Source organism: Pleurodeles waltl, chromosome 2_2 (genome assembly GCF_031143425.1).
Source record: "Pleurodeles waltl isolate 20211129_DDA chromosome 2_2, aPleWal1.hap1.20221129, whole genome shotgun sequence".
Classification (NCBI taxonomy): domain Eukaryota; kingdom Metazoa; phylum Chordata; class Amphibia; order Caudata; family Salamandridae; genus Pleurodeles; species Pleurodeles waltl.
In genome coordinates, this window is record NC_090439.1 from 460,727,938 (window position 1) to 460,754,919 (window position 26,982).

General features: G+C 41.6%; 1 protein-coding gene across 1 annotated transcript in view; it reads right to left on the reverse strand.

Moving 5' to 3' along the window:
* The window catches only part of CEP192 (centrosomal protein 192), a 1,702,116-nt gene that overhangs the window by 1,657,892 nt on the left and 17,242 nt on the right, over positions 1-26,982 (reverse strand). Inside the window, exon 2 of the mRNA XM_069219927.1 lies at positions 23,137-23,323. Within this exon, the coding sequence (XP_069076028.1) occupies positions 23,137-23,303 (167 nt within the window). The 5' untranslated portion in view covers positions 23,304-23,323. The remainder of the gene's footprint in view (positions 1-23,136; positions 23,324-26,982) is intronic.

Here is a 26,982-nt window from a genome sequence, read left to right on the forward strand (position 1 = left end):
AAAAAAAAAAAAAAAAATGAAGTTTCATTTCATTACTTCCTAGTTTATTTCAGAGCAAAAGAATTAGGTTTTGTGTTCCCTATCCCCTGAAACGATGCTACTTATAAAAGGTTTTCAAGGTGACTATATACCTGCTTAAGAAGTCATACCACAGCCTAAACAGCAAGGGATGTGACATCATACAGTTATATAAGACAGACCCATCAAATGGCTTGGGACTAAGACACACTGCATTTATTGTGCCTTATAGTGGACCATTATCACATCCAAAGCTAACAGTCAAAACTAAAAGCCTACATAAATAAAGACTGTTTTTTTTTTATTTTTTATTAACTGTGTTTCTTCAAATGACCCTAAACGTTGGTGAGCATCACATAAAGGACATTAATGAAGTGAGAGAAGTTAACTCTAAGATGGGTGTACCTTTGTGGCATAGGTCCAATGAAACAAAGTACAGTATAACAACTTTTTTGTATATTACAAAATCTCCATTTCACATATGACAATTCAAGTTCATAAATGCCCACATTTCTGGAATCTCTAAATGAGAAACAAATGAGCATCTTGAATAGCCAGGATCAAGTTTAATAGAATGGATATCTTTAGTCATGATAGTTCAAGATTAAGACTACTTGCAAGCACATTTATGGAGACATATCGGAGTTAGTTTATGTATTTCATTTGAATATTTTACATGGATTATGTAAGTTATGGATCAGTGTGAACAGAATGACTGAGGGCACATAGTCTTGCAACATTTAATCATCACAGCACTTGTACCTGAAAGGGTGCAAGTGGCATTAATTAATAATGAAATATATATTGGAGTTATATCTATAGAACCTTGTGTTCTTATCATCAAAAGACGGTAATGTAGAATACTGATGTACCTAATTATATTAGAACAGTTACATACTTAGCATGAAATGTTATTAGAAACCCCATTAGTAAAAAATGTCAGCTTTAATGAAACGTATTGGCTAATGTTTACAACACGCATTTTGTTCTGCTGGGCTATTCATGTAATTTTATACTTGAAGTAAATTTATGAAATTCAGAACAGATTGAGATTTCTTCTGCTGACAAAACTATAAGCGAATAAGAAAGAATAAGTTATCAGGGACAGATACAACTTTTGAATACATGTAACATGCTTTAAATTAAGGCACCTCAAATAATGAGCATTTTTTATTACAATGCTGCTGGGAAAAGCTGTGTTGTTAAGTGCACTTTACAGAAGTGTCAGACTTAGGTGGTCATTCTGACCCTGGCGGTCTTTGACCGCCAGGGCGGAGGACCGCGGGAGCACCGCCGACAGGCCGGCGGTGCTCCAATGGGGATTCCGACCGCGGCGGTAAAGCCGCGGTCGGACCGGCACCACAGGCGGGGTCCCGCCAGTGTACCGCCGCCCCAGTGAATCCTCCGCGGCAGCGCAGCTTGCTGCACCGCCGCGGGGATTCCGACCCCCCCTACCGCCATCCAGATCCCGGCGGTCGGACCGCCGAGATCCGGATGGCGGTAGGGGGGGTCGCGGGGCCCCTGGGGGCCCCTGCAGTGCCCATGCCACTGGCATGGGCATTGCAGGGGCCCCCGTAAGAGGGCCCCTACATGTATTTCACTGTCTGCTGCGCAGACAGTGAAATACGCGATGGGTGCAACTGCACCCGTCGCACAGCTTCCACTCCGCCGGCTCGATTCCGAGCCGGCTTCATCGTGGAAGCCTCTTTCCCGCTGGGCTGGCTGGCGGTCTGAAGGCGACCGCCCGCCAGCCCAGCGGGAAAGTCAGAATTACCGCCGCGGTCTTTCGACCGCGGAACGGTAACCTGACGGCGGGACTTTGGCGGGCGGCCTCCGCCGCCCGCCAAGGTCAGAATGAGGGCCTTAGTCCATTAAAATTAATACTTTTCTATATTTAAAATATTTTCTCACTTCTGATAAGTTGACCACCAAAACCTTGAAAAATGCACAGAGGGTCAATTTTAATACGATGCCAATGACTTTTCACTGGTCGTACGGTCTCTACTCATCGAAATATTCAAGGGTGCTACACATCCAAATTTCCTGCAGCAATTGGGGGAAATCTTAATTAAGTACTAGCACTTAGATTTTCTTTCTCTTTAGAGAATGGTTTGCTACCCTGAGGAAGGCATAGGAGATATCGTCTAGGCCCTCGATGAAAGGATTTTTAATGAAAATCATGCCTCCTATAACACATGGCTCTTTAGTTTAGCCTCAATATTCTTATCTAATAATTCTTTGAAGGCTATTGATGCTAAGCAAACGTTCAATTTCTCAAATCAACATCTAAGGAGATTATCTGGAATCAACTGTGTCTCCCATGGATTGGTCAATTAATAGGTAACTATTCATTTAATTTAAATGCATTTTTTGACTGACTAAGACAACAAAGTGAGGCAATACCAGAAATAAAGTACCATGCATGGTCAGAAAAAACAGATCACAAATCAAAAGGTATTTAATGTTCTTTACAGGTCTCCTGTAAAAGTAGCTTTCTGGAGCAAATGAGCAGGACATGTGATCAAGTACTCAATGCAGTGGCACATGCAGCAAGCTGCACTAAAGGCAGTATACATGATGTGCTGCTACAAGTATTGGGCACTAACTGTGAAATAGTTAACACCACGTGAAAACCATGTTCTGACTAGGAACCCATTAATAAGGAACAAACAATACAAAAATGGATCCTCTCCAACAATAAAATCCTAAGAATAGCAGTTGCAAGAAACAGACGCAATCAGGGATATACATTTAGTTTAATTAAATAATTTTTACACAATAAGTTTATACTTTGTCAATTAAGACTACAACCTTTGTAGTTTAGCTGTTTGCAAATATTAAATCATGATCCTGGCACAATATAAAATAACTGAGTAGTTGTTTGACTCAAGTGATTGAAATCAAAAGACAAAAAATGTTTTTAAAGCAGCCGATCCAATCCATGCTAAGCATAAAATATATATATAAAAATGAATAACTTTATTTAGGGTATACCTTACTCTTGAATGCCCCTTCAATATAATCTTAAGCACACATTACCTTGTAAGAAACGGAAGACCTTGGAGCTGAGAAATGTGTTAAATTCTATACTAAATGTATAACAAATATACAGTTACTTGAGTCATTTTGGAATTGGGTGTTATTTTGACAACTAAATCAAAGTATTTAAAAAAAAAAAAAAAAGAAAGAAAAAGCAAAGCAAATCCCCAAGCAACGCTATGTGGAACACTTAATGTTGTCAACTGCCCATATGATAAACAGAAAAACTCTTTCTCAAAGCCACATAGTTAGTTCAGTCTCTACATTTACCTTTTTAAAAAAAAAAAATTTTAAGTAAATATGTTTTGAGAACGCACAATATCTGCTCACACTTAACTATTATGTCAGAGATCATCAACTTCCTTTTTACAGGCTGAGTCTTCATGACTTCCACCAAGATGTCACATTTGTTAAATGCCCGGTCAGGTATGTTTTAATCAAACTGACCCTAAAACTTTCACAGAATTCCACAATTACATAATACGCAACAAAGTAAGCCAAGAATTTCACATCAGTGTATAAAGCTGTACATTCCTAGCTACAATACAGAGGGATGTTGCACTTGTCATCCCACATACGTTTGCTGCCAAAGAAAACACATCATTGACAAAGCCACCTGGTTTAACATTAGCAAGCTGGTGCATTGGTTTCTTTATTTTTTCCAAACAAAGGTTACAAATGGTAGCTGAATAACATTGCAATTTTTTTTTTAAATATTACCTAGTACACATAGTAGTATTGGCAATTCTTAGCAGACAGGTGTATTAAGAAAATAAATCATTTTTAGTTTTAATGAAACTCACAAACACCACATAGTAAATGATAACTCAACCCCCTACACAGGCATGGTTGTTGAGTGGCTAAACAAGAGATTTTCTGATGAGTAGAGGAATACAAATTGAGACTATTGAAGGGAAAAGCAGTGAAAGTACCAATATAAAAACAGGGTCTGAGGCACTCTGTGTGCTACTTAAAATAATGCTAAACATACACCTGTATTCATTAATAAAGGTCAAGCCATTGTCCACAAGCTGGGATATGTAACAAGAAAATCAAACTCACAAAGGAGTAGCTAAAATGTGAATCTACCACAAAGGTACTTAAGACTACAACACATAATCCAGACGATTTGTGATGCAAACACAGTCCCTACCCCACTATTCTTACCGTCCAACCACGAACCACCTTCCCATTTCTCCTGTCCTTCAAAGCCATAGCATTTAGCCTGAGGATCTGCAGAGCAGGAAAAAAATTTTTTTTTTAAAAAGACAGTGATCGACTACCAACTGACCATGACCAGTCATGGAAAGGCAGTCTGTGTCTTCCATACACTCCAGAAGATCTTCAAATGCCTCCACCCCATCACTTGCAGAACCATCACCCAAGGCCTCATCACCAGCAACCTGGACTACAAAAATGCACAAACGCACACAATTTTCTACAAACCTCCCAAACAACTTCTACTTGCGTGCACACCTCACATACGGATAACCAGATACTACTGTCCTGTGGGCACTTTTTACTAATGTGGATCTGTATGGAGACACATTCAGACCTCCGAGAGACCACATTATATCTTTAAATACCAGGGATGCCCAACTTTGCTTGAAAATGAGACAACTACATATTTTACCAATTTACTTATATGACACTAACAAACAAAAAGGCACATAATAAAATAAGCAGGCACGTATTAGCAATATGAACATATTATAATTGCCAACACTTTACTATAAGCTAATATGCCTGCAGTTATTTTAGCCAATATGCTAGAAATATAAACCTAACTACTTCTTTAAGTCAGCAATGGTGAGCTCAGAGTTCGTGGGCATGTGCTGGGCTGATATGCCGCATCCTCTGCAATCCACAAAGTCTTTTCGGAGCAACTAAATCGAAGGGTTTTTGTTTTTTTAACTCTTCAAAAAAGTGAGGATTTTAACGTCCTTTACTCAACATCAGCCCAGAGTGCAAGATGTTATAGTAGTAAGAGGCAACCAGAAAAGTTGTTGTACATACTATGCACGTGATTGATCTCAGTACCGGCCTTGCATGTATTTTTGCTTACTATACAGAAGAAGTTTGAAATAAGGATGAATTAACAGAAAACTTTTCCACGATGGCTCCTTTATTACATAACCATTTCTGGTTACCTCACCAGAGAGCAGGGATCAGACAGATCAAAGGTAATAAATAATGATAATAAGCAACCTCTACAGCACTCGAAGGTTTAAGTAAAATGTAGAACACGGTTTAAACTATTTTTTTAATTTTTTTTTAATTTAAATCTTACAAAAAAGAACCCTTATTACACTTTATTAGTGTAGGTAAACGTGCATCAATTCATATGTTAAATATTTTAAAAACCAATACTATACCACCATATAACACTATTCAATGGTATTGAAAGGTTTCACTTTGAGGTTGCCACTGAGAAAAAAAGAAAAGCCATTTGACTAATGATAAACGCAACAAATGTGTCAAAAGCAATAATCACTTAAGGGATTGTATAACAAAAGTAGTATGATTGCTATAGGCAAAATAAAAACAGCAATGATTTAAAACCTAGGCGCAACATGTTCCAAAAAACCTATAACCATTGAGTTGGGATGAGTTACAGAGGGTTAAAGGGTTAAACCAATTTTGATGTATTAGCAGCAAATTTAAAAGGAAAGTTCAGCTGGAAGGTCAAAAGGCAGCCTTAGACAGAAAACGGCATGAATGACAAAGTGAAATCGATTTCAACCACTAATTTCGTCAAAGTAATTTGTAGAATTATAGCCAGTTACTGCCTTGTAACTTAAACCTCACTGTCGGATGGTGTTGGTGAATGCAATGGTATACCCAGAATAATTCTCCAGATTTGCAGGCATAAAATTAAAAGGAGAACATAAGCAACTATGGATGTTAACACAGAATTACTTGACCAAATTATGTACTTTTTACAGACAAGACAAAAGAAAATGCTATGCCAGAAACAACAAGTGTCAGATTCACATGAGCGGTCACTAACACATACTCTGATATGGAGCACTCATTTTTTGTCAAACTTTAAACAGGAAAACAGAAAAACTATTAGTAGGAACAGTGGCGTTCCAGATAAACCTGATGGTACTGTCCTAAAACAATTAAAAATATAACTTAAACAGTTCTGAAAGTGTGAGCCAGCCCCCCTTTGCCATTTTTCTTATGAGCTGACAAGACTGCTGTTGTGTTAGAATTCTGAAGCAAGTCAAGCAAAACGAGCCATGTAAGCCATTTGAAGAGTGAGATTTTTGTTTCATTGTTGAGGACATATTAGAGTGGATGTTTTAGTGAGTGTGTGTGTATATATATATATATACACACACACACACACATATACATATACATATACATACACACATATATACATATGTATGTTTTTAGAGTCCTAACAACTTGAAGAGTTTATCTAAAAGCATGCTATTTACTTCAGCTGTGGGCCACCCGCAACCAGTTACTCACAAGCTGTGTGAAAATAGTGATCCCCACAGTAGTGAATGAATGGGAGTAGGGATACTTAAAATATAGGGTATGCTCATTTAAAAACTTTCACTAGTAGTAAAAACGTATCACTGTAGGATATCAGATACTGCTGTCAATACACAGTATATCCCTCTTTTGATAGACACACATTTTCAATCTACGGCTACCTTATCACAGTTTAGTGTCTGGCCCAGTGGATGTTCACATAAAAGCACTCCCCAAGTAATGGTTATTGTATCAAAAGCAATGATTCTGGTAAGGTTATTACTATTTATAACTGTAGAGCTCATGTTAACTCTGACAAAATATTTAAGATTTAACTTTGAAACAACCTGCATTGCTAAAACTAAACACAGTAAGAGAAGCTAAACCCTTTATCACCAATACCAGTCAGAGGTGGTTCTCCTGGAATATTAGTTGATAACATCAAACTGTTGCACAGACAGTAAGATTTAGGACCTATGCAAGCACACCGCTTTGCAATAAATGTATGGCCAAAATGACAACAACTTGTAATAACTTCAAAGGGATTCTACTAATTGCAATGAATTGTAGGGCCCAACTTAATTCATTCATAACAATGTGCAATAATTGCCCTTCTACCTAAAAGGAAGAGAAAGGAACTTTTAAGGCTGCATACATTTTACATAAATGAACAATCATATGAAACAGTAAGAAAAAATGCATGCTCTGGATTTGACTTATCAGTTTCTCCAGTGTCCTCTGCTTGCTGTTGCATATGTGCAGATTCTGTTTTAATAACATGTTAACAGCGTACATTTGTGTTTGTTGAGGATGTACATTCTAAAAGAAACCCAGTGATATTTAAGGCACTTTTGCATAAGCGACTATAGAGTACATTTCTGCCCATAACTGACATTTTTGCTGCAGAGCAGGAATACACATTTTTCTTTCAATGAATTTGACCCATGTATATAAAGGTATCAGGCTAGGTTTTTACTAGCTGAATTTGTGGGTATCACAAGAAGAAGTTACAAGGTGTGGAACCAGCCTCAGAGCAGTGGAAACAGATTTTAATAAATACCCCTACCAAGTCAAGTTTTGAATTATTAAAAGACAAAGGATTTTGAAATTAGTCATCATTTGTATTACCACAATTGCAGCCTCTGGATTAAGCTATGGTCCTGGTGTCACAATCAACCAAGTCAATAGGAAAACACACAGTAAATGCATCAGCTCACTGGGTCCACGAAATCCAATTTTTCATCCTTATTCAGTACTTATCATTTTTTAATAGATTTTAAGTTTTTGCACTCCTTCAGACATCAGAGATTCAAACTATGGTAGGAGTTCTAAGATAACAAGACCGGGGTAATATCTTCTGCTAGGTGCTATTTACTCCTGCTTGATGATCATCACAACTGTAATCCACAAATACGGGAAAGTAAAACCTTATACTGTACCCAAAAGGTGGCTTTTGATACTTTAAGACCACAGCTAGGCCAGGTTTGGTATGCTGCTGCAGCAGAAGTGTTACACCACCACTTCAAAACTAAGAGGTAGGTGTGCTGCACAGAGCACATTCAGACTTCTCCGCCAAGTTCAATAGTGATTTCTTCATGAGTTCGATGAATTGCTGAGTCAACAACAATCCATGTCATCTACGATTACTATCAAAAGAGTTAACATCTCTAAGGCCTGTACCAATTCATTAAGTAACATTCTATGTTGGTGGAATAAACTGAAAGCACTTTGGTGCCAGACGAAAAGCAGCCAAATTGTGATTCTTTAATAAGTCAATGCAAACTGATCCCTCCTAGATGGTGGCAACAGTGGCAGGCTTCTTTGCCTTTCACTTAGATTACAGGAAAAGAAGGGTGCTATGCTCAGGTAAATAGCTTTTTCTCATTAATATTCTCCTGTACAAAGTAACGTGGGTTTGCAGTCTAGCTACTGTGTTCAGCAGCATCATTGAGGTAGTCATGCAATATCTTACAGTTCCAATATTTGCTTTTATAACATCTTATAACAAGAGGTGACTGTTCTTCAGACCCAGCATATTAATTAGGTATGAGACATACATACGAATGCCAGATGGTATTTGGTACAAAGTCCAAGATTGGGTATGCGATTCTCACACTTGGCACCCAGAAGGTCTAGTCTCATATAATCTGTATTCTGAACCCAGAAGAGATTTTAGAATCTTAATTGCACCCCAGTGCAGATATTGCCACAGCTGGAACTTTTGTGGAAAAGCTGGCCAGTCAGACAAATTCCACTCATCACACCAATGAACAGCAAATCTTCTGCAACAATGCAAGCATCTTCTACATATTAAGGTGTTAACAGAGTCAGTCTTGAATAAGACATTTCAAGGGATAGACTGACTATGGTAATTTGTGATGCTGTACAGTCAGCGTTGTTGCCCACGCTTTGACAGAATATCTTTTTCTGGGGTACGTTAGTTTCTTGTTCGATCCAGCTATCTTCTTTCTTAATAAAGATTTTTGATCTGAATCATTCTCTTCTATTTTACCAGTAAATTGCTATTTACACATTCAGTCTTGTCCCCCTGTCTGGTGTTTTCTTTTAAGATGAATGGTGAAACCTGTGGGAGTCGGTTCTCTCACTCAGTCAGTCTTACGAATAATTGTGCTACTGCAATGCAGGCATCAGGAGTAGCACTCTTCACAATGCCTCAGCCTTTGGGAGATCAAATATTTTAATAATATGTTAACTCTTATGCAACTCTCCTCATACTGGATTTTAAATTGCTTAGGAGATGTGCCCCTATTCCTTCCTGAACGTTATGGGATGCTCTCAATTTTTTCTCTGCTCTGTGGGGATGCTCTCTATTTTAGCTTTCTGTTTAAGGTGAGTTTTAAGTGGTTGAGTTCTTATAGCATACCTTTCGATGGAATTCGAATCCTGCAATAATACCGCTAGCCATATAAAAGGGCCATGGGCCAAAAAATAAGTCTTCTGATGGAGCTAGAACGTATCAAAATTGTATATTGAGACTATTGGAAGATATGTTTGCAGCAAGCCATAACAAAACCTTTTTGAGGGGGGGGGAAGGGGGAGGGAACGGAGGAAATTTATATATATATATATATATATATATATATCTCCATCCCTCTCCCCCTCTCTCTCTCTGTGAACCAGGTGTGGTACAACATTATGCATTAATTTAAGAGTGGAAAGATAAACCTTTTCGGAAATTCTGAACAACTAACTGAAAAATAGTATAGCTAAAAAACACTGGTTTGGAGAAATAAGCAAGTCCAGGTGTAAGTAACACTCAAATGCTGTCATATGGAGTAAGGGATACAATCAATTGCACATGTTCACCGTTATTGTTTACATCATCAAGCTTAATGTCTCAGTAGTAGTTTATCCACTTTCAAAACCAATGTATCTACTCACAAAGCCATCTTCACAAAGAAGAACATTGAGAAACAATCAACTTATTCACTGTTTCACAAATTAAATTGAGTCACTGCAGAAATAATAAGTTTCAACATTTGGATTTGCCCAATTACAACTGTCCCAGTCACTGAACTACTGAAACGTTTTTTCCAAACCCACTAAAACTTCAGCATGTGTAAGAACAGAGATCCTTATGCCAAACAAAAGGTTCCTTTACTTAAAAACATTTTAATTTTTTTCTTCGTGTTTTCTTTTTTTATACAGACTATTGTTTAATTCTCTTTAAAGTAACTGAAGCACAAAAGGTCAATTGGGTAGCCAAGCAAAACTAAAAATCAAAATATTAAAAAACAGTTGACTCAAACAGCTAAGGATATTAGAACACAGCAGCAATACTTATCAAGTACATTAACACTAATGTAGAGAATCCACAATGAAAGAATCACAACTCACTGGAAAATCTCCACCAGAGATTAATTTACACCATTAATGTATTTTTGGTTAATAACCAAAGACAAATTGATTGACACCATCTAGTCACATTGTACAGCATAACAAACTTACAAGACTTTTTTATTTTCAGTTACAAGGACAAGATGGATAATTCCTATTGCTAGACACCCAAGACATGTTGGTATCTTTGTGATGGCTAAAAGATGTAGTTTCTATTTTGTCCAAAGGACAAATAGGCAATAGACTAAAATAAACACAAACAGAGAAGTGAATCGTTTAGCACTCTACTGGATTATCACTGTGCAGCAGTCTGCCTGAGGAGCTTACATTTTTTGCACAAGTGACTGGGAGAGAAGGTTAATAGTACTGATTTGGGGTGGGGAGGGGGAGTTTAGGTGGGTGCAAGTGATCTCCCAGCCCAATTAAAAATATCCTTCTGCCCTGCTTACCTAACGGCCCCCAGCACGGACGAGTACGGGCACGGTTGAGGCGAACCAGGACCAGTTGCGCCAGCCGGAGACTCCACTTGCGCCAAAAACAAGAAATTACTTGTTAGGGTGCCAGGCCCAAGATGCCGGACGCAGCAGTTGGCCGTGAGAAGCCACAGAGCTGATCGAGCGACCCTGGCCCTGGCGAAGCTCCGCACCGCTCGAGGTACTACCAATGAGGGGAGTGGCGCTGCTGGTTCCGGCCAATGAATTGGCCAGTCTTGCCTCCTCGACTTGTCTGGGCCTCCCAGAGGTGATCAGAGGGAGGAGGTAGGAGTCCCCGGTGGTGGAGAGGGGGACGAGGCCTCCGCTCAGATCACATAGACATAAGGGACGAGGTAGTAGTGCAGCAGTGAGTAAGTCAGCCAGGCTAGAGGTTTTTTTTGGGGGGGAATGGAGACACGATCTGAGCTACACGGCTTCCACCTCCAATACTCATAGGAACCGCCTGTTGGGCCGGCCGCAGGAGTGACTACGGAGGTAGTCATTGAGCCGCTGCTGTCCGAGTGCCGAGGCTCAGTGGAGAGGTTGCCTCAACAGGGAGAGAGATAAAGGAAAGAGAGCCTGTTGATGCAAAGGTGGTGAGGAGGGGGCCCTGCAGATGGGGTGCACTTGAGGATGGAGAAGATGAATTAAGTGGGGGGCCCCTCCCTCCTTTTCACTGACTGTGTCTGCAAGTCTGGATGAGCGGTGATTTCCCCCACTCACAAAGCTATTTTCAGCGGAGCACCAGGTCGTTGCCCCTGATAGACTATTTCCCATTGGATCCAAGGTACAGAGCGTGGCCCCGCACTACACCTCATGGAATTTAGCACCAGAGAACACAACCACTTGCAGCGGCACCCACAGGGGAATGCGACACCGTTCCCCCGCCCAGATGCCACAGGCCTGAACCAGTTGAAAGGCTCATCTGCACGCCCTCACCCCAGCATGGGTAAGGAGACTTGCAAAAGGCATGCAACAAACTAAAATGGACCAGTACACAGCACAGAACACAAAGGGTGGTCCGAGAGTTGACTCTAATGGCACTGTGCGGGACCAGAGTAAACCCTCGTGCACCCAGGTCCTGGCAGCAATTGAGGCACCCAGCCTAGTAGTGCATACAAAGATAGAAGCTATGGCACTGGATGTTAACTTATTACGACCTGACCTGCAGGCAGATGGGTCCATTGAGACAGAACAATGCATGTCCACGATGAGTAAAGAACTAGATAGTCTGAAGGCCACTGTGACAGAATTCGAGATAAGACTGCATAAATTAGAAGCAAGAGCGGAGGAAACGGAAGGCGGTCCAGCAGATGCAATCTGCGGTTTGTAGCGTTCCCAGAGGAAGTAGAGGGAAATGATCCAGAATTATTTCTGGAGAATTGAATTAAACAGGCATACCCTTCTGCGCCACTGTCACCAGTTTTTGTGTCAGAATGTGCATATAGGAATCTGGCACCGCCACTGCCCCTCCACCAACGTGTATGATGTGGGGATGGGACTCCCTCCTCTCCCCCCTACAACAGACACAGACATAGTTGACTCCCCTGGAAGAGACAATGGTTGCATTTAACTCCCTTCCTCTTGTTTTTATTGCTAGGGGAGGATGAGTAACCAAGACTGCATGACACTCTGGGCCTACAACTCTTATACTTAGGCACCTCCCCCCCCTTTTCACCCCTCTTTTGTTTTTCTATTTTCCTACTATCCACCTTTGACTGTCCCACTCTTCTTTCCTCCCCATCCGGATTTCTTGCTTATTATAATACTTTAATTCACTGTTCTTAATATTTAGAAAGTCAATTAGAGAGGCACGGTTTCTAGCGCAGATAGACAGGAAAAGTGGTGTTGGGAGCAAGTGTGGACAGAGCAATGGTTTGAGACTTGAGTACCACCAGGTTTAATTAGGGTGTTGGATAGTGAGGGCAACAGACCTCACTGACTGTCCTTGCAACGCAGTCGTCGTTTGTAAATGACTGAGGACGCATGTGAGTAACAGAGAGAGGTGGGAAGGGAGGGGATGACTGTTACGTTTTCGAGTTATATGGCTGTTTTTCGTGATGTTTACAGTTGTTGGACAAGAGCAGAGGAAACTGCACTGCACACATACTCGGCCACACAATTAAAACAACAGGGACAACTGAGAGGGGAAGTATAGCACATGTAGGGGACACCATTGAATCCTGGAATGTGAATGGTCTGGGCAATTCAATAAAATAAAGAGAAGCTTATTCACTAATTAGATCAGAATATTAAAAGCTGATGTGGTCCTACTGCAGGAGACACATCTGATTGGATCACACTGTGGAATGCTCAATAGAGGGGTATATACCACCTTGGTGCTAGCCTTTTTCAATTTTGGCTCCCGAGGAGTAGCGATTTTAATTAGAAAAAACACCCCCTTTCCACATAGACAGGCAGTAGATAGATCCAGATGGGAAGTTTGTAGCTGTACACGGCATGTGCGGAAGAAGTGATACTTATCAGCGTCTATCCCCCACCCTCCCCGGCACCTACAGAGGGGCACTCTAGAAAAGGTAACTGTAATTCTGCTGACCTCCAACTCCTCCTTACATATAGTAGGGGGAGATTTTAATGATGTAATTTACACTGACTTGGATAGGTCCAGATCATCCCCACAACCCACACAGGAAACATCCTTAGCACGCTTTGTAAGCACATTGGGGTTAACAGACCTCTGGTGCACACATAATCCATAAAGTCGGATGTATTCTTACTATTCCGGCACCCATGGAGTATTTAAGATTGGATTACACTTTTGCCCCAGCAGAGAAAGTGCAGGTGATAGAGACAGCCTAATACATGGTGAGGGGACTATCCAACCATTCTCCACTCACGATCGCAATAGGGCCTAAACACCAGGTGTGGGATGGAAGCTGAACACCTTGGAGCTCAAGGACGCTCAAATGAGAAAAGAGCTTAGGGTCGATACTTAATTATACTTCAAAGAAAATGCGGCCTTAGTGGAGTCCGCCATAACCTATGAGAGGCATTCAAAACTGCCCTAAGAGATAGGGTGCAAAATATTGCCTACAAGAAGAGAAAAAAAAAAAAAAAAGTAAAAGAGGGGAAATGGAAGTAATAGAGGAAAAGCTGCTCTCCCTTGAAAACGGACCCAGACCCCACCACACACTCGCAAGAACTGTGCACTATAGCACTAATAAGAGAAGATGACGGAGGCCTAGATAGTAGGGAGGTGAGATGTCAGATTGTTGCCACCCAGCATAAACTGTACGATGCAGGAGACAAAGCAGGCAGGCTATTGGCCTGGCTTGGACACACACAGATGGAGGAGAGGTGGGTCCTCACTACTGTAGACGAGAACGACGCTGGACATAATACTAACACGGCGATAGCACAGGTATTTGCTGACTATTACAAGGCGTTTTACAAAGCGCGTCCGCTAGCTGATGTATCACAAACTGAGTCTTACTTAGCCGCCATTCCCATGCCAAGTCTTACACCAGAAAACAGCGCCGAATTGGGGGAGGACATCTCCCTTTTATAGGTCCAAGGGACATCGCCAGAATGCACGCCGGAAGAGTCCCCAGCCACAATGGTATACCTGCAGATTTTTAAAAGCAGCCCCACATCTCCTGAAACTATGTAGAAGCTAAGGGAGAGTTATCAGCCTCGTAATACATAAAGACCAAACAGGATTCATGCTGCAGAGGTCAGCCAGACAATCGGCATCACTTATTTAAATGATGATTAGAGACAGTCCGACATCGCAATGATCCGCACATTTTCCTAACTTTGGACATGGAAAAAGCATCCAACGTGGATCACTGGCCCTTTTTAATGCAGGTACTAGAAAAATATGGCTTTAGACCCAGGCTCCGAAGCTGGATCAGACTCCTTTATGAAAGCCCCACGGCAGCAGTTTGAATAAATGGTGTTCAACCTGCCTACTTTGCAATAGAAGGGGCACCAGGCAAGGTTGCCCACTTTCCCCTTATTTGTTTGCTTTGACGCTGTAGCCACTAGCCTGCCTGATTCGGACCCACCCAGTTATCAGATGTTTTATTTTTCCATATGGAGAAAACCCTAGGGGAGGATGAGGGGGATCTCCCTATATGGGGACAATGTACTCCTTTATGTTACAAACCCAGAGGAGATCATACCAGCAATATTAAAAGGTATTTGATAAATATGGAGCCCAATCAGGACATAATATAAACTTGGAAAAATCACACCCTTACCCAATTGGAGGGGACACAGGGCTGGATAATCTACCTCGTCATATACCGAGAAGGATATAGCTACCTAGAAATTTATGTCACGTTAGATAAAGAAAAGGATCTGGCTCAAAATCTCCACCAAGTGCAACTGGAATTTCAAAAAGATATGAGCAGAGCTGTCACCAACTCTAATGGGTCACGCGGCAATGTTCAAAATGAGAACTTTGCCTAGGTTTCTATACCTACTTCGAAATAGCTATTATCCTGTCCCAGAAGAATACTTTTCCAAAATCAATGGGGGATTGAGCAAAATGCTTTTTTTTGTTGTTGTTTTTTTTTTTTTTTTTTTTTTAAAGGGTGGAGGAGGGTAAAGGGTAGCACTACAAACTTTACAGAGAAACCAATATAATGGAGGTCTGGCACCCCCAAGACATTAGGGCATATTACTGCGCCGCCCATCTGATAACAATTAACAAATGGGAACATACACCCACCAACAATCCCACCTATTGAGTGGAACACCACCAGTTCCAGGCAAAGTCAAATTTGCACTACTTATGTGGTGATCGAAGCAAGAAGAAACTGCTACTGGCAATGCAGGTGACGATTGGCACCTGGCTCCAAGACAGTAAACATTTAGGATGGGCAAGAAGGTTCACCCAAGTGACCCCGCTATGGCTTGGTCAGAGTTTTACAGAAATAAGGAAGCTCAAAGGGTTTTAGTCTTGGGTCCTCATAGGGATAACTACATTAGGAGATATCAGAGATACGTCCCTCCAGAAAGAATACCAATTGCACTCAACACAACATACTTAAGAACTGAAACATGCATGGAGGACGGAGGGAATAGACATAAGGAACCTCCCAGAGTATGCCCCACTAGAAGATTAACGCTTCTTCAGGAAAATATATATATCACAAAAGGTGAATTCCTATATGTAAGGAAATGCCTTCCTTGGCATGGTTACCCCCTAACATTTTGCCTCTTGTTGGTGCCAATTATGATTGAAAGCGTGCTGGGACCCTGCTAACCAGGCCGCAGAATCAGTGTTCTTTCCCTAAATGGTACATTTGTTCCCACAATTGGTACAGCCCTGGCACACAGAAAAGTCCCTTGTAAATGGTACCCAGATACCAAGGGCCCTGTGGCCAAGGAAGATCTCTAAGGGCTGCAGCATATATTATGCCACCCTGCACATGCACACCGCCTCACAGCTTGTGTGTGCTGGTGGGAAGAAAATGACTAAGTCGACATGTCACTCCCCTCAGGGTGCCATGGCCACCTCTCACTGCCTACGGCATAGATAAGTCACCCCTCTAGCAGGCCTTACAGCCCGAAGGCAGGGTGCACTATACCACAGGTGAGGGCATAGTTGAATGAACACTAGGCCCCTACAGTTTCTAAGTACAACCTTAGACATTGTAAGTGCAGAGTAACCATAGAGAGTATATGGTCTGGGAGTCCGTGAATTACTAACTCCACAGGTCCATAATGGCTACACTGAAATCTGGGAAGTTTTATATCAAACTTCTCAGCACAATAAATGCACACTGATGCCAGTGTGGGATTTATTGTAAAATACACCCAGAGGGCATCTTAGAGATGCCCCCTGAATACCAGTCCGACTCCTAGTGCTAGGCTGACCAATTTCTGCCAGCCTGCCACAACCAGACGAGTTTCTGGCCACATGGGGTGAGTGCCTTTGTCACTCTGTGGCCAGGAACAAAACCTGCACTGGGTGGAGGTGCTTCTCACCTCCCCTTGCAGGAACTGTAACACCTGGCGGTGAGTTTCAAAGGCTCATGCCTTTTGTTACGGCACCCCAGGGCATCCCAGCTAGTGGAGCTGCCTGCCCCTCCAGCCACTGCTCCCACTTTTGGCGGCAAGGCCAAAGGAAATAATGAGAAAAACAAGGAGGAGTCACCTACCTGTCAGGGTAGCCCCTAAGGTGCCCTGAGCTGAGGTGATTACTGCCTTTAGAAATCCTCCATCTTGAGTTTGGAGGATTCCCCCAATAGGAATAGGGATGTGCAACCCCTCCCCTCAGGGAGGAGGCACTAAGAGGGTGTAGACAATCTCAAGGACAGTAGCCATTGGCTACTGCCTCCAAGAGGTAAACACACCCCTAAATTTAGTATTTAGGGGTGACTCTGAACCCAGGAAATCAGATTCCTGCAACCTACAACAAGAAGGACTGCTGACCTGAAAGCCCCGCAGAAACTACAACTGACTTGGCCCCAGCCCTACTGGCCTGTCTCCAGACTCAAAGAACCTGCACAGCGACTCATCCAACAGGGACCAGCGATCTCTGAGGACTCAGAGGACTGCCCTGAACCGAAAGACCAAGAAGCTCCCAAGAACAGCGGCAGTGTTCAAAGACTGCAACAACTTTGGATCTTTAAAGCAACTTTCAAAGAACTCTCTTCCCGCTGGAAGCGTGAGACTTCTCACTTCGCACCTGACGCCCAGTCTTGAGTTCAAGAGAACTAACGCCACAGAGAGGACTCCCAGGCGACTATGATGACGTGGGGACCCCGAGTCGACCCCCCTGCACTCCCACAGCGACGCCTGCAGAGAGGATCCAGAGGCTCCCCCTGACCACGACTGCCTGGTAACAAAGGAACCCGACGCCTGGACCAAGCACTGCACCCGCAGCCCCCAGGACCGAGAGGAACCATCTACCAGTGCAGGAGTGACCAGCAGGCGGCCCTCATCCTAGCCCAGTCGGTGTCTGGCCAGAGAAGCCCCCCTGTGCCCTGCCTGCATTGCATACATGACACCTGGGTCCCTCTTAGCTGTAAGCAGACTAGGACCAGAGCACCCCTGTTCTTCATAGGACCTATAGGTTTTGGGCCCTCCTTTGACCTATGCACCTGACCGGCCCTGTGTTGCCTTGAACCCCCAACGGTGGGCTGCCTATGCCCAGGAGACTGACTGTGCAAGTGCTTTACTTACCTGAGAAACTTAACTGAACTTACCCCCCCCAGGAACTGTTGATTTTTGCACTGTGTCCACTTTTAAAATAGTTTGCCATTGTAACCTATACTGTGTGTACTACTGCTTTAATTCAAAGTTCCCTACTTACCTGTGTGGAGTACCTTGCATTTTATGTATTTACTTCAAATCTTGTGGTCTTAAAATAAATTAAGAAAATATATTTTTCTATATAAAACATATTTGCCTGGAATTAAGTCTGAGTGTGTGTTCCTCCTTTATTTCCTGTGTGTGTACAACAAATGCTTAACACTACCCTCTGATAAGCCTACTGCTCGACCACACTACCACAAAATAGAGCATTAGAATTATCTAATTTTGCCACTATCAACCCCTAAGGGGGACCCTTGGACTCAGTTCCCACTATCTCTCATTTTGAGATAGTATATACAGAGCCAACTTCCTACAATATACATGTAAAACTATAAATAATAACACTCTTGATAACCTGCAGAAACTGAGAGACGTATGGGGTAGGGAACTAGGAGAGCTATATGATACCAAATGAAAAGCAGCACTTATGCATCCCAGAGTAGTGGCCATAAAAACAAGACTGAAGCGGATACAATTTAAAGTACTGCACCGCATTTATTATGGCCGGGTCAGGCTTCATAAATTCGGGAGAGCAGAGTCACCGGAATGCCTGCGATGTAAAACGAGAACAGCAACATTAATATATATATATATATACATATATATACACACACATATATATATACACACTTTGGGACTCTTCAATGACTCAACAATACTGGGAGGTGATAATTAAGGAATTAGGAGTCATTCTTCAGGTTCTGTAGAGTTAAAAATATATACTGCTAGGCATTCCCACAGATATCCCCCGAGCACAGCTACTCTTTTGTAATCTGGGATTAGTGGTGGCTAAGAGAGACATAACACACAGATGGGGGGGGCTCCTGAACCGCCAACGATAGATGATTGGACGAAAGGAACGGATTTATACATGGCGGCAGAAAAGGTTACTTATAAAGCCAGAGATTGCCCATGGAAATATGGTACAATTTGGGGCCCTTGGTGCAGGTACTACGATTTGGAACATCCAGAAGATGGTGACATACCTAACCCGTAGAGATGATAATAATAATACTATTGTGTAATTGAAAAAAGAATGTTTTTGGGTCAAAAGTTTAAATATGGTGGTAATGGGTTATTTTTGCTATTGTACATTATGTGGGTGCTCCCTGCTCCATGTCAATCTTCATCTGTTTAAAATCAATAAACAAAATATATTTAAAAAAATAAAATAAAAAATAAAAAAAGTTACATTTAAAAGATTTTTCTTTGAGCAGACACATTCTTTACAGCACCCAATTGTTAAGATCAGTCATTTTCAAACTTGCACTGTAATGGCACTATATCAGTAGGGAACCACCATGACAACAGTAGGATGCGGTCTCAAAGCTTTCAGTGCAACGTGCCAAATAAAGTTTTAATTTAATGCACAGGCCTTTTCTGTAGTTACCAAGAACAAAGAACATACAGTAAACTTGATGCTTCAGTATTTCATAGATTTCCTTTTTTAATTGTCATATTTATTTATATAAATAAATCAAATATCTCCTACTAATATACAGGGCTTCTTACTTCATAAATGGGCTATGAAGCACTATAGCATTTTAGTTGGTCATTTCACACCCTCTACCGATAAGCCATAGCGGTTTCTTTGTGTCATCCACCAGTACAGGCAGCAGCCTGTACTATTAGGGAGGTTGAGTTTGCAGGAGAGTAGGCCTGCAAATGGTATGCATTTCCATCCCCAAGTGTGTTGAGTATGTTTACATCTTCAGATTATTTTTCTATGGCAACAACAAAGGGACAACAAAGAGAAATGTGACATATACATCTGTACTGGTTACAAAGGCTGCATTTTAGCATATCTTATGAGGTTAAGGCACTTGCTGTAGAAAGCTGTGTGTGCCCAGTAAACCTCACGGAATTCAAATAATGGTAAAATAACTGATGGTTAATGCATTTGTTGTTGAAAACTGTTTTGCCAACTAACACTTTTGACAACGCAACAGAGGGATAAAGTGTCTCACGAAAAAAAGCACAAAAAAAAAAACGGTGTAACGTGCAGATGACATTTTTATTTTATAGATGGGTAAATATGTTGCTGCCTTTTGCACGGAGATCCTTTTCTTACTTGAAGTTCATAAATAATCCTAATGTAGCACAGTGAGCTATGAAACAGCATTAAGGACCTGCCTGCAAACTTCAAGGTATCGGTTTAGGAAGGTATAGGTTTTTCTCAAACTTTTTTTGTTATGAGGCTGCTAAAATAGTTTGTGTGAGTAGCAATAAAGTCCTTTTAGAACAAACAACCCTAATCACTGTGTTACGATTTAAATCCTAACTTTGTGTTACTCTTGATCATGCACCTTTCACATAAAATCGCTACCAGTAAAGACAAAGTATGACTTGTAAACCTTAAAAATCTCATTGTCTTATGTAACATCATACATTCATAATTACAATGTTATATAAAACAATGAGGGTATGTACTTATTTGCATACTAGTATGATCATTGTCAATGTATAATGTGCGTGATACCCTACATTGGGATCAGTAGCTCTATAAAAGAAAAATTAAAAAAATGTATTAAGTGCTATGTAAATTGTTATCAATGTAAATACTTGCACAACCAATCTAACATTCTTACAGTACATTCACTTGTCTTATATTCAAGGACTGAACAAAGTCTAAAGCTTGTCTTCTCATTGTAGTTTCTCTCAATTACTTGTGAAGTGATAAGCTGTGTGTCTTTGTTTCCCTGTCCATTGCACTGAGGCTCCAGCTAGCTCCCAGTCAGGATCATACTTGAACGAAACAAGGGACTTTTAAATCTGACTTTTGTTTTAGGCCCAGCTGGAATCTACAATACGAAAGCCCCCCTGCCACCTGCATGTTGCTGCTCAGAACAGAAGGTTGACAACATGCAGGCGCTGCTAAATGGAGTCCATGTGTTGTCAAATTACACCAGGACAAATTTATCATTTTGTGGAGGCCAGACAGATCCCTGATCTAGCTCAGTAATAGCTGCTGGAACCAGGATCCAGCTAGATACCTCTTTATTCCATCCCTGACTAAAAGTAAACCCTGGTTAGCTGAGTGCCATACAAGAGTGGTGGTGCAACTTGTATGTTTTCCCAAGAGATTTCTGCACCCTCTGCAGTACACTGAAATTAATGCAAATGTCAATAGCAAACCAATGAAACTTGCACAGAATATGCTTTGTGTGTGCAAATCTGTTTGAGCTGTAAAATTCTGTCCCACCTAAAGACAAAAAACTTAAGATTTTTTGCAGGCCAAAATGAAGTCTATTACTGTAATCCATCCACAAGCCCATGACAGCAGTAATTGCAGCATGCCTACCCTGAAAGGGGGGGGGGGGGGGGGGGGGGGGGCAGAAGTATACTGTTACAGCTTTAGAAGAAATAAACAGGTTAAGGCGAGTGCAGAGTGTCAGATGCAGATCTGCCTTAGTCTTAATGCTCAAAGGCTTGGGGCACTTACTCTTTTGGCCGCAATGTGAACCACAGAGCCTCACACTAGTGCCAACCATCATTACTTAAGGTATTTCTAAAGGGATTCAATCTGAGCCACTGGCCAACTATCCAACTCCAGTCATCATAAATTGTCTAAAGAGGGCTGCTAAAGGTCTCACCATAAAGGTAAAAATAGAAACAACTGGATGAGGTGCCTTTGACTTTCAATATAGGAGATACAGACTTGGTGACAGTGCAGAAGACTGAGCAACACCCACCACAATTCAAGGTACGTGCGTAGCTGATACAAATGTACAGAAAGCATTTAAACAATAACAAGAGAAAATGTACCCACTGGAAAAAGTGCCTCTACTTGCGATCTTTTGGAGATCATATCTAATAGTGCCATTTTCGATAGTATCATAAGTCCTTGACTGATGTAGAAGAAATAGGGCACAGAAACAGCCGCTATTAGAGGGGGATATCAAGAACCACCACAAGAAAAAAAAAATCTAGTGCTGTTTGAGAGAAGAAAAAACTGCATAAAAAGTAATCTAGCTGGCTATTGTGATTGAACAGAAAATGCAATAATCTTAGCTGGCTCATGCAAAAGTGAAATGAGCTGAACTTGAGAAGGCTCAGATCAATCAAGACCTTGTTCTTTTCAAAGATGGTACCACCAGAGTAGACATGCAGCTACTTGTCCATTGTACTTTGAGTAGGTCACTAAAGAATATACATACCTAATCAGAGAAAAAGTGTACCATGCATTGATTGAGCAGTAAACTTGATTTGAGATTAACACTGCAACTTTAACCAGTTGCATGCCAAAGGAATACATTTAAGAACGCTGCTGGTGCTAAGGTAGTATTTAATGAAAAGGGAAGATAGTTTTGACCAGGATATGATTTCTAATCTTCATACGAAAAAAAAAAAAAAAACACTTCATTATGTGCATCAGTTAAAATCATTTACATCTATTGTAGAAGCTTAGCTTATTCCAAAGAAAAAGTCAATTCAAGTGTTAGCTCACAAGAAAGCTACTGGATTTGCAGTTTTTAAACCTTCTTTTTTTTTTTGTTTAATTGTTTTCAACAGCATGAATAGCCATATGACACTCCATCTGTCATAGTTGATTGGCAATCATTTTCAGGATAATGATTCTTACAGCAGCTCCTTTCCAGGAGCTGCACCTTGCTTTATAGGGTCACCAAAGTACAGCACCGGAAATAGACTATTCAACAGTTTTTAGTGTTGTTGGGTAACAGTTCTGTCACTTTTCCAGTTTAAAATGACATTATTACATTTGCATTGCTGCAAATCATTTGTCAGTTTCATTAAGTGTAAGTAAAAATCTTTTAATGTTTGTGCCCCCCCACCCACATAACTGATTTACAGAGCAGGTGGGACAAGTGGATCTCATTACAGGACATGTATATTTCTGGGGCATTTTGTCCCTTGGATAAGTGGGTTATTTAAAAAAAAAAAAATCCACACCCCTGAAGTCTGAAGAGTTAGGGAAAAACATGTTTAACAAAATATCTAACATGCTTACCTAATAAAGCCTGCTTTACTTCTTGCAACAGTGGAAGCCGCGACAGGTAGACCTAAGTTGGAGGAAATCGAAACATTATCTAAGATCCGACTGCTGTCACTCATGAGCGACTCCATAAAAAAGCTTGGACAGGTCTCATCTTCGATGTTATGAAAGGGTTCTGTCATCGCTGAACACTCTAGTTAGCCTGCAAACAAATTAAAAAGTATCTTTGAGTAAAGTGTTCTTGTTATCACGTATACAAAACCACAAGTGTACTATTTTTCCTAAAAGAAAAGCACTGGAAATCCAAACAGCAAAATAGGACACACAATGAAAATGCAACATTGCACATAAATGCCCCTTGAGGAAACTAGTTATCAGACAAAAGGTTGCTAGTGCTTGAGTAGGGGCAGTGCTAAAAGCATAAAATAATAAATACAAGTAGAATTTCAGTTGGAGTTTCACCTGCCAATTCAATTTAAAAACTCACTGTGAATCTGGAAAGACTAACAACTAACCCCTGAAATGTAAACATTTTATTAACTAGCAGTTACTTAATACAATGTTCCACAAAAAATAAAATCATCCGTTATCCTAAGACAAATTTATTGCACCACTGTTGGTCTTCTCAATGAATTACCAGTGCTCTGACTATCCAACAGGCACACGGATACACTTACAAGGAAGACCCTCACTCTAGGCACCAGGGGTCATATTATTTATACCTTTTATTTTTTTTATTTTTTAACACGTGGGGAGCAACCCCTTAGACAATATTTTTAGGTTATTTCTGCCCCCCAACACTTAGGGTGTCTGGCTGTCTGTCTGTCTGTCTGTCGGTCTGGTTTGGGGGGGCAGCCTGCCAGAGACCAGGTGGGGGTAACAGTCTTTCAGCACTTCCCCGCACACTAAACTATCTTATCCCACGGAAAGCAAGAGGACATTTGATTATTTGGGAGTTTTTTTTTACATTTAGGCCATGAGAGCTTGTCTAACTCTAAAATCATCCCACTTGGAATGGTGAGGGCTGCACTTTTTGGACTTTGGGACGCTGCCATGTAGAAAAATCCACAAGACCTAGACACATCTGATAACTAAACATCTGGTTGAGTCCAGGGTCGGTTGCTACACATGCACCTTGCACCATTTTCTTACCCACAATGCCCTGCAAATCTCCAACTTTGCTGGAAATCACACATTATTCCCAAATTTTTGTGATGGAACCTTCCAGAATCTGCAGGTGTCCACAAAATTCCTACCACCTAGCATTGTCGCATCTATACTGATAAAAACTAATTTGCCCCACTTGTCAGCCTAAAAATGTTTTTTTTCCAAACTGCTCTTTTGGACCCGGTTTGATTCCCCCGCATTTTTTTACATGTTTTTGGCTGTTCCCCATCACAGGCACATGGCTCACCTACACACCGGGAGACTGCAGGGAACGTTGGGTGGTAGGAAATTTGTGCCAGTGCAGTGATCCCACGCAGAAATGTGGGGAAAAAGAGTCATTTTTCAGCTCAATTTGAGGTTTGCTGAGGATTCTGGGTAAGAAAACACTAGCAAGCCACACCTCCCTGGATTCCCTCAGATGTCCAGTTCTCAGAAATGTTTCCGTTTGTGAGGTTTCCCTAGATGGCTGCTGAGGAGGAGGGGGGGGGGAGGAGGGAGAGGGGGGGGAAGCCTGGCAGCGAAGGGGTTAACTGAACAATTGCTTGTCCTGGAGCCGGGGCACTCAAATGAGATGGGAAGCAAGCTTAATTAAAAAAAGATGTATGTATTCATCAATTTAACATCATTTTTTAAAATTACTACAAGTATAAAAGGGATTGTGTGCAAAGGTATCATTAGAGACAAAGGAAAACCAATAGAGCACATTGCAATAAGCCACACACGTTCTAAATGAATTGAGATGCTGTTTTATAACACTTGGCTTGGGTGCATGTCAAGAATCTGTTCTTTTGGGTAAAAGCTGCTGCCTCAAGAACACAACAGTTGAGGGGGAAATGCTTGCAAACAGTCTAACCATTACCAGTCGCTCAGGTGCCAGCTCATCGCTTTTTGCTCACATTCCACCTAAAATCTGATCCAGTCATATGCAAATCAGACTAGTCCTGCTCTAGTAGAATAATCCAGCCTGAATTGAAAAGTCCCCTCTGAACCGGAACACAAGAAACACTGGACCAGTTTCTACGTATTAGGACATCTTCAGTCAGATGCACCTTTGTTCAAAGTAACACAGTGAGCACAGGACCCACGTTTGGGAATACCCACAACACTTTGGGCATCACAAAGAAAAATAAAAATGATGGATGAAATGCTTGCATTAATATATGCCAATGCTAATTGTTCAGCATCACATCCCAGTTCACATTTGTAATGCCCACCATACCACCTCAGATTAGACCCTGCCACCAATTGGAATAGTCTAACCGGAACTGCTAGGCCAGGTCCTCTCTGACACTGAATCTGCTGCCACCAATGGAGCGACAATTCAATTGGATGGTCTCTACTTACTATTTACTGCGATTATTAACATTATTTCAAAATCTTTATGGAGATTTGCAGTTATACATTTATTCTGCAAGAAAAGCAAAACAAAAGTATTTGGCAGGGGAACAGTGACTGGTTCAAGGAGCTCGACTTTTGTAACAAGAGTGAAGTTGCTTGCGATCTGTTCAGAAATATTGTCAAGTCAAAATATTTTCATTCCTCATATGTAATTGAACAAAAGTATAAAATAAGCAACAAAACACTAAATGTGCTAAACAAAGCATTCCCTACTTTTGCAAGAAAAAGCAAACACCACGACCTGTAGTCAGAATGGCCAGATTGGCAGAGAATGCCAATGGTCTCTCTCTTCCGGTGACGACGGAGAACATGGCAGGCTGCAGCGTCGCTTCTGCGTGCTGAATCTCCCGAGCGAGGATGAGGGCGGGGCTAGAGCTCCCTGTCCACGTCGATGTACCGGTGCGAATTCCAGGAAGTTTGGAGGTCGCTTGAGCTGTGAACCGGCTCGAACAACGGAGCCAGCACTCCTGGGGCTATCTGGTGGAACAGAGCAGCCCTGGAGCTTCGATGCTCTCGAAGGGCTGTGATACAGGCCCCCCTCTGTGGTGATGCAAGCAGAGGCAGAGCCAGCACAAGCAAAAGCTGGTTAAGCTCTGACCAGCTCAAGGCTTTGGCAAGAAGGTGCAAGATGGCAAGGAGGGAGAGCGAAGCACCAGAAGGGCCCAGAAACCTTCAAGGGAGTCAAGAAGGGGGGCCCCTGTTGTTGAACTCGTGGAGTGGGGTTAAATCTCAAGGCAGGAGGGTCTCTGACCCCTTATGTTTGGATACAGCCAGTAACTTTTGTAACCCTGTCAGTTTAAGTGAGGGTGAAGGGCCTTGGGGACCCAGCGGTGAAACTGTTCCTCCTTGTGCATTGGGTCATGAATTTAAAAAAAACAGACTAGAGGTTTGGGCAGTAAAAAAAAATTAACAAATAAAAAAAACACACAAACAACAACAGTAATATTTCTTCTAAAATCACCCCCTCTGTGAGAACTTATTTTAAACTTAAACCTGGGGTGGAAGTCTTCTTATCCAAAAAATTTGACACTTTACAGGAAAGGCGCTCTCAAGGTACTGCAGATATGCATGAGCAGAGTGAATAAGGGTTCCTCGATTAAGGGGCTCCCTCCAAGTAATGGAGTGTCCTTTAAGGGCTAGTGAGGAGCCATCCCAGGGGGGTGAAGGGGTCCCCTCTCCACAGGCAGTTAGCAACGAGGCTCCTCCTGCCGGATGTTTAGTACAAAAGGACTTTGGTGGGTAGTGCCTCTTGTCAAGACCCGGTTGGTCAGTTGGACTCCTCTCAATGTGCCGCTG